This window comes from Malus sylvestris, chromosome 1 (genome assembly GCF_916048215.2).
Source record: "Malus sylvestris chromosome 1, drMalSylv7.2, whole genome shotgun sequence".
Classification (NCBI taxonomy): domain Eukaryota; kingdom Viridiplantae; phylum Streptophyta; class Magnoliopsida; order Rosales; family Rosaceae; genus Malus; species Malus sylvestris.
This window is the reverse complement of record NC_062260.1, coordinates 12,477,935-12,486,430: the sequence shown is the minus strand read 5'-3', so window position 1 is coordinate 12,486,430 and position 8,496 is coordinate 12,477,935. Positions and strand designations below refer to the sequence as shown.

Genomic DNA, 8,496 nt, shown 5'->3' with positions numbered 1-8,496 from the left:
AGGAAGGGATCTGTGTCAATCATCATATTAGCATGAGGTTTTTCTAAGAGCTATTTTCCTTTGACTATAAGGTTTTGTATCCAGTCCCTGAACTGGACACAGTTAGTTATGGAATGATTGAAGGTGTAATGTAGCTTGCAATACTTATTTCCTCTTAATTCTTCTGGTTTAGGCATCTTCTTGATGCTGTTGGGCACAATTACTCTTGCTCGCACTAACTTTTCATAGATTTTTGAGGCCTTGGTTAAATCAAAAGAATAACTCTAGTATTTAGGAGGCTTCATAGAGACAAATCCACCATCATTCATCACCACTTTCTGATCCTTGACTAGCTGAACTAAACCTTTACTGTCAAAGGTTTAAAATGGGTGTTCATCAATGCTGCATACATTTCAATTCCCACTCCTCCATGACCATCATTTTCTTCTGGCTCTGCTCCTTCAAACTCTACTTGGTGAATCGTAACTTTATTTTTGTAGAAAGTAGGTACATTGGATGAGTGTTTCACTTGTTGTTCTTCAATCAACAACTTCTCATACTTTGTGGTAGCAATTATCAACTCTTGCAACTCATTAAACTATACATTATAAAACTTTTTTCTCAAAGGCAGCCTTAATGCCTTCTAAACAAGGGATAAAAGATGGGCATGATTGATAGGGAATTAGCACCTTATCCTTGTCTTTCTAAACCTCATCATGAAATCTTCTGTAGACTCATGCTCATATTGTTTCATTTCCACTAGATCATTAATTGTCATCTTAGGCTCTACCCTATAAAACTGTTCATGAAAAGCTATCTCCATTTGCCCTCAGTTAGCAATAGAATTGGGGGGCAACAGAGAATACCACTGAGATGCTGGCCAACCAACGAATACCCAAACAATCTCAACTTATAGTTAGGATTGTCTTCAAACGCCACACAATGGTTGGAGAACTTGAAAATGTGATCTCTAGAGGACTCATTGCCATCTTCTCCACTAAAAGTAGGAAACGTGGGCATCTTAAAGTTGAGGGGAAAAGGATTCTGCTTATCAATATACTAAAGATATGGCTTATGGTAGGTGATCCTAAATAACGGGCGAGCTTGAGGTTGAGCAGTCTGGACTACCATCCTTTTTAACTCGGCTAACTCATCTCTGAGTTGCTGATTGGCTGTATTATTAGGTGGGGTATAAGGAGGTTCCCACTTGGGGCTACGATCATTGCTTGAGAAAGTTTCCTTTTTTGGTTATGGTTTCCTCCACCTAGCCCATCCTCCTTTATTAGCCAATGATGGTGACCTATAAGGGGGAGGTTTGTCTGCAGTTGTGAGCTCACTTTTCCCCCTGGATTCGCCGATTAATTAGGGTATCCCATACTTCTTTCTTTCTTGCCCGCTCTGCCCCCTACTATTTAGTGAAAATAATAGAGGGTCGGGCAATTCTGTTTCCAGGATCTCTTCCAATACTGGCTGATTAATTCCAAATCATTCCTTATTTTTCCCTTTATCCTTCCTTTCCTCAAGTAAAGGAAATAGGGGAATAACTGGTTCTTTCTCAAGGCTTGCCTCTTTCATCATTTCCCTGGCACAACCATTTTTTGAAGTAGAGTACTCCATATCTAATCTTCTATAGGAGAGAATTTTCAATGCCGAAAACACAGCCCAATACACCAAGTATTATAATCTAAGTTGTTAGATACTGTCACTTGTATTACAACACTGAATGTACTGGTGAGCCGTATTCCCAGCAACTAAAACATTTATCTCATTATGCATCATCCCAGATTTGAGAATGAACTTCTTTGTGATGAACTTCAGTTTTCTAGTATTTCATTTGTCAAAATCTTTATAAATAAAGAGCATTTTGAGTGAGAGAAAGCTGGAACACACACTCATGAAGGATTTGATTTTTAATAACATATATCATCACAAGTTGGATGAAAAGACATTATTACAGAGGAAATAAATCCAAAGACTATTCCAAACTCAAAGACAATACTGATTCAATATTATCAGCACTGGAAAAAAAAAATCCAAGCAATTAAAGTAAAAGAAAATCGTATGGAAAAGTTTATGTTCTTGATTTATTTCTTTTTCGTCGATTTTTTGGAAATAAACAGACTACTGCAAAATGACAATCACATAAAACATAAACGAAGATACACACATAAATTTCAGGTACAGTAGTACTAATGGAATATCAAAGCTTTTCTTCTGTGGTGTCGAACTTGAAGTCAAAGGTATTGACACCAGTATAAACACCATCGTCTATGTTGCTAGTAATTGTTTCCCCGCTCATGAGAGTGTCGCGCTGTGTGTAGGAGAAGGGAACATCAAATGAAGCCTCGGCTGCTACATACTTCACCTTCACCCTAGTCATTGCTTGTAGAACAACTTTATATACAACCTCCTTTTGACTACTTGTGACTGTCTCAGTTTCTCCAAATTGAGCTGTTCCAGTAAATCCAATCTTCACCTTGTTATCGTCTGCAATTATTGGAATTGCGGTATTGGTACTGCTCTTGACACCAGGCAACTTCAAAATCGACAAGACCTAGAGTACTTCCAAGTACTTCTCGTTGTTTGTGTATACGAAAGCTTTACCTCTACAGGGTAAGATTCTTTGGTACGGTTAACGACCTCTCCCACGGCCATTTCAACAACGTGTTGGTTGTAGATCCTTGCACGATAGAGGCGAAGAGAAATACCACTGATATCCCTCCATAAGGGGAGAACCTCTTCCACCTCAAGGTACGCCTCTTTGTCAATAGTGGGGGCATTTGCATTGAGACTGCTAGTAATTGTGCTGATGGTAAATCTCTTGCAGAAATTATTGTTGCGTATGCTGCGGAGAGCAATGACATTGTCACCTACTTTGATCGGCCAAAACAAGGTGTCGGAATCATTGTCGCTGGAGTCATCTGAGTTGGCACATATCCAGTCGTCCTTGGAAAGTCTCCAGAATTTCCCCGAGGAATTGGACTTTATGCGGACAGTTCCATCAGCATTGGTGAAGACCTCGTTTCCCACAGATGGATCTTCAATGTCAATGGATTCGAACTGCAGCAGATGTGGTTGTTGGTCGATCAAGCGGGCACTGAGGTAGTTGCCATTACGGCCTTTGAACGCCACATGCTTGGGAAGTAACTTGACTGGCACCAATGATTCCCAGTCGATGACCATGAACACATCCATAAACTTCTGGCTAGGCGATTCCCCATACTTGTATATGAAACCCCAGTATTTGTCATTCGGATTGTTTTGTACCAATGCTACGTACTTTCCATTGTGGACATGGCGGAATCGGAGTACTATATAATTAGCACTTCTGGCATCATGAACCGGGAGACTATCATCATATGCGTAGATAGGCTCAAACAAGGTACACGAGAACTTGGATTTGTCTTCGTCTGGTTCATCAGCACCAGTAACAATCTGAGTATAACCACAAGCAGGCATCACCCAGTATTTGTTGTTGTAGCAGCATCTAATGTGCACTAGTCCCTCATTCCCATTACTCTTTGCCTTCTCCACTTCAAATTTTGTGTATTCGCTCCATGCTTCCTCTCCTGTGAAATTGATATACCTTGTAGCTGGCATGACTCGCTTCAGATTCTCATCTGCATCAATATTGAATCGCAAATATTTGTCATTGTAGTTCGACTTGATCACCACAAACCTGGGCAATGTTGACATTTTAATTCTCTCCTCGCGAGGTTCTGAAGTCGATCCCGATCTCCCACAACTCGCGTTAACTTAAGCACTTCTCCAGAAAACTTGGCTATGTTTCATCAACCATCTCATGTCCCACATTATTAATCGTCATGACATCACGGCATCTCATTTTCAAACATTATATTGGGAGAAAGGATGGTAGATGTGGTACGAAAATAATGGTGGTGGTGCTTCCTTATATGATGGGTGTTGCAATAATGGAGGTGACGCATTGTACTTCAAACATGTGAGGTACTCTATTTGTCTTTGTCCGAAGTTTTGTCTCAATTGGTTTTTATCCGGAAGATTTTTTACCGAGGCACACAATCTAGCTTGATGTTTTCTTTCTTGGAAGCCTTTGTATTTTATAGTTAGCAGTGCTAATGTTTGTGAGGCCTTTTTTTGTTTTATGATGTTCCATAAAGCATCTTATTTAACAAAAATAAAATAAAATTAATAGATATAAATTAAGCCCTAGCATCACGGATTACATAATATAGTTGAATACTGAACAACTAGGAGCTAGTGGTGGATAAAGAAAAGAAAAGGAGGCTCTATCCACTATTTGCCTCTAGTTGTACAGCATTCAACATAGTATAGTTCTTAATTATCTCGTAACAAATAGTATTACTAAGGGTAATATTGTAAAGGACAAGACTTAGTGTTTGTTAAGAATTTGTTAAGAGTTTGTTATTTTAGGTTTATTAGTTTTGGTTAGTTAGATGAGCTGTCATTACAAGGGTATTAATATCTTTTACATATACATGTGTAATATTATTTTCATTATGAAATTATTATATTAAAAATTGATAAACATGCAACACTCACGGTCTTTTTTACCTCTCATATATCGTTGTTTAACCATGTTTGTTGTTTCCCTTTGATTTAATCCATCTGATGGCCAGAAATAAAAAGAGGTGTGTGAGAAGTTAAAAATAGTATGTAAAAACCACATCCCATAAAGAATATATACAAAAATGGTCTTTAGACATGAAATTACAAACTTTGTTTCTATTCTGGTAGTATTCCCCAGTTTGTATTTGAATAAAATATCCAAATCTACACTTCATATATCCAATCTACAGTGCCGATCTCTATCCTTTTGTGAAAGTCTTGGTACCTTCTGATGCATCTAATGAAGCTCATAACCTATCCAGTTGCTTCTTCCGTTGGGTTGCCCTTTTTCTAGTTTCTTTTCATATTAAGAGATGACTACGGCGAACATGCTTCACGTTCTTTGTGTTCTGATGTACATGCATGAATTTGGGCCACCGAATCTGAATTTGAGCAGCGGCAGAAAACTCATGAACTATCACGCGGAGTAGGGAAGATAAGTCCATCTTTTAGATGCCCTACTGATGTAGGACATAACCATTTCAGCACATTTGGACCCAAGACCTGATCAAAAGAAAAATGACTTGCAATGTTAACCTTTCTCACAGATTTTAATAACATATATATGAAGATACAAAATACACACACAGAGGGGGCACAGAAAGAGTGGGATAGATAGAGACCGAAGTGATGTTTGTGTAGATACTAAGATTGTACGGATGTCTGTAACTCTGCCCAGATTTCTTAACCAACCATGCTGCCCGTATTCCTTCATAATACTGGTAAGAGATCCAAGTTAGCTCTGTGTCAATTATTCAGAGAAGGAAAAAATAGCTCCAGTTCCAATTACAAAATGTCACAGTTACCTCTATAGTTGTCATATTCTGGGTGATGAGGTAGAAATGCCAACCTAAAAGAGTTCCAAGCATTAAGCTCAAGGAAGCCATCACTAGTCCAGACACAACCTGAATAACCAGTAAAGATGATTGGTGATGCAACAAAGGCTTTTAAGTTCAAATCACTTTGAACTGCAATAGAACTTCATTAAAAATTCAACTAAATTAGAGTAATAAATCTTTAACTTTCTAAGTAGTTGACTAAGCTCAAGTTGTTATAAAGATGAAAATCTGTTGTAATGGACACTCTCCCACAATAAATTGATCGGCTAATTAACCTTCTCAGTAGCACTATTTGTAATCTATCCTAAGTTCCAAATTCAATTCAAAATTCCTGTTTATTTAATGTACTTTATGGTTCGTTGCCTTAACATTTCATAACTGATAGAATATATTGTTGGTCTAATGCAAGTTATTTTTCGGTACGTGGTATCAATTACTAAAACGGACTCATTTATATGACTGTTACACTAAGCAACTAGTCCTCCAAATTTCTGTGCACTGTAACAACATGCCACACTTTTGAAATTTGATAAAACGGACTCATTTATATGACTGTTACACTAAGCAACTAGTCCTCCAAATTTCTGTGCACTGTACCAACGTGCCACACTTTTGAAATTTGATAAAACGGACTCATTTATATGACTGTTACACTAAGCAACTAGTCCTCCAAATTTCTGTGCGCCACACTGTTGAAATTTGAGCCATGAAACATCCGTTGTAGTAGAAAGCACTATATCTGCATCTAACTCATTAAGTGTGCATAAACACAGAAGAGGCTTAACTAGGTTCTTGATCTAACTTAAGTACGTAGGAATTTACTCCAAATCAAGAAATCAGAAACAGATAAACGTCCTCAGCGCCAAAGGAAAAAACCAAAAGTGCAATAACTCACATAAAAAACCTTGTGACTAACACTTCCACTGAATTCTAAGTCCTTTTGAGATCCACACTTTATAATGATCACCTAAACATGTTGAAAACCTTCAGTCAGAATTTGAGGCAGCTTATTATTATATGATAAAGTTCATAACATGTAAAAGGAAGAACCAGACAAACTTAACTGTAGAGTACAAGCATCCTAGTGTTGCATAAAAAACAAGCATAAAAAATGCCTTGTAGTTCCAGTAACCAACACAGTTATTGATCCACAGGCAGTGATGATCCTGCACCCAATTTTGGCATGAAAAATATAAACGGAAAAATATAATGTGTGCAAAAGAATCATGAATAATATAACATGGAAATGAGAATGTAATTCAACCAACCATTCTTAAAACACACCTACGGCAAACCCGACAATGATGAGCCCTGGGAGGCTTGAATGTAGAACACTTGTCACAGCGCCCCTGTCAGAGATCAAGGATCCAAAGTTTCAAAATTAGCTACAGAGAGAAGAAATCAGCATTACTAATGTGCAGCTAGGCGCACCGCAATAAAGTATTTGATGACATGAACTCTTCAGAAATTCATTGAAAGTGGGTTGCAGGGGAAAGAGAGAGAGAGAGAGAGAGAGAGCGCTTTGCTTTTATCTTGTGTCACTATGTCCTGTGTCCATACTCCTATGGTTGCAATTGTATAAGCTTTACTTTCAGTTTCATCTCACTGGTAACCTAATTATATGACATCTCTATCTCTACTATACTAACAAATATCCACCTTGATGAAACAGGTAAAAGAACTGACTCACGCTTGAACGATCTCCTTCAACAAGCAATGCAATCGACTCAGTAGTCCAACTCTCATATTTTCTATGCATACTCCCTAAACAACCAAGCTTTAAGCATGTATGTTGACTAATTTGTTGATGCCGCTCTCAGCAAACAAAAAATGAGTAACTCATAAAGATTTCTCAATTCTCACTGTTTTTCGGCCTAAACCCGATAAATCACACAAGAAACAGATATAAGAGCCAATGGGGTGAGAATAACTACTAATCTGTATTGCCATTTGCCAAGATTCAAAAACTTATTATTTGACTTGCTATAAAATGAATCCACTCAAATGAGCATCGAAATCATACCAAATTTCACAAACAACAGTTAATCTAACTAACCCTTAGTCGAAACGAGCATCGAAATCATTCATCAAATCTATAACATGACTAATTAGATACATTCTCAACAACCCATTAACACACCACTCAAAACTTGCATTCTACTCAACATCCAAACATAAAGCATTAAAACCAAAACTTCAATTCATCATCTTTCCCTCAATTTTCTCACCAACCAAACAGAAAATAGCAAAAAAGCGCTCCAAAAAGCTCACATTTTTCTTAGATTCTTGATCGGAGACCGCATCTTCAACATCAGGGACGTAGGAAGCAGGAACATGACCTGGGTTGGTGAGAACACAGCAAAAAAAGGAGAAGAGGCAGAGAGATGCCAAGAAAATGAAAACCAGAGCGTTCAGAGAACCAGCGTAGCTCTTCAATCCAACCCAATCGTCGATGAAGATGAAAACCGTGATGTAACACACAACACCAATTAACAGAAACACCATTAAGATTGGGATTGACAGGAACCTTTTGAACTTCATCGTGGGTTTGGAGGGAGATGGAATCAACAGGAAAGTTTTCCCTTGTTTTTCTGGGAATTCTGTGTCCGAGGAAGGTCCGAGCCTTTTCCTTGCTTATTTCTTTGTACTTTTTAGTTTCTAAATGTACCCAAGAATTTTAGACCAAATCACTTTTGGTCCTCTAGTTTGTTTGTTTGTTTTTGTTTTTTTTTTTGGGTCAAACTCCGTTGAAGTTCACTTTTGTCTTTGTGATGTCAATTGTCTCAATTTTCGTTCACATAGTTTAGCCGATATAACACATTACATTTTTCATTCATTTTAATTAATGAAAAAAAACATATTTACAGATCATATTCATTCCTCTCACAATCAGGTGCAATCCATTTAAAAATATAAAATAACAGTATTTGTAGCATAATATATCGACTATCTCTGTAATAAAAACATTTATAGGCATGTGAATGTATTAAAGAGATACTCAACAATACATTCAATAAAAGTGGTCAAATAACATCACTAAAAATAAAAACTTAACAAGTTATAAAAGATC

General features: G+C 37.4%; 2 protein-coding genes across 2 annotated transcripts; both read right to left on the bottom strand.

Annotated features, from left to right (window-relative positions):
* Nucleotides 1-2,179: 2,179 nt before the first annotated feature.
* On the bottom strand, nt 2,180-3,675 carry LOC126611321 (uncharacterized). Its single transcript, XM_050279576.1, has 2 exons — nt 2,584-3,675; nt 2,180-2,515 (listed from the first exon to the last, which is right to left on the bottom strand). The coding sequence occupies exons 1-2, from the start codon at nt 3,673-3,675 to the stop codon at nt 2,180-2,182; spliced, it is 1,428 nt and encodes a 475-aa protein (XP_050135533.1).
* A 954-nt stretch (nt 3,676-4,629) lies between these two features.
* On the bottom strand, nt 4,630-8,075 carry LOC126633530 (probable protein S-acyltransferase 15). The gene is made up of 7 exons (XM_050304158.1): nt 7,698-8,075; nt 6,695-6,775; nt 6,491-6,592; nt 6,322-6,393; nt 5,394-5,492; nt 5,211-5,306; nt 4,630-5,091 (listed from the first exon to the last, which is right to left on the bottom strand). The coding sequence occupies exons 1-7, from the start codon at nt 7,965-7,967 to the stop codon at nt 4,996-4,998; spliced, it is 816 nt and encodes a 271-aa protein (XP_050160115.1). The 5' UTR covers nt 7,968-8,075; the 3' UTR covers nt 4,630-4,995.
* Between the last annotated feature and the right edge of the window lie 421 nt (nt 8,076-8,496).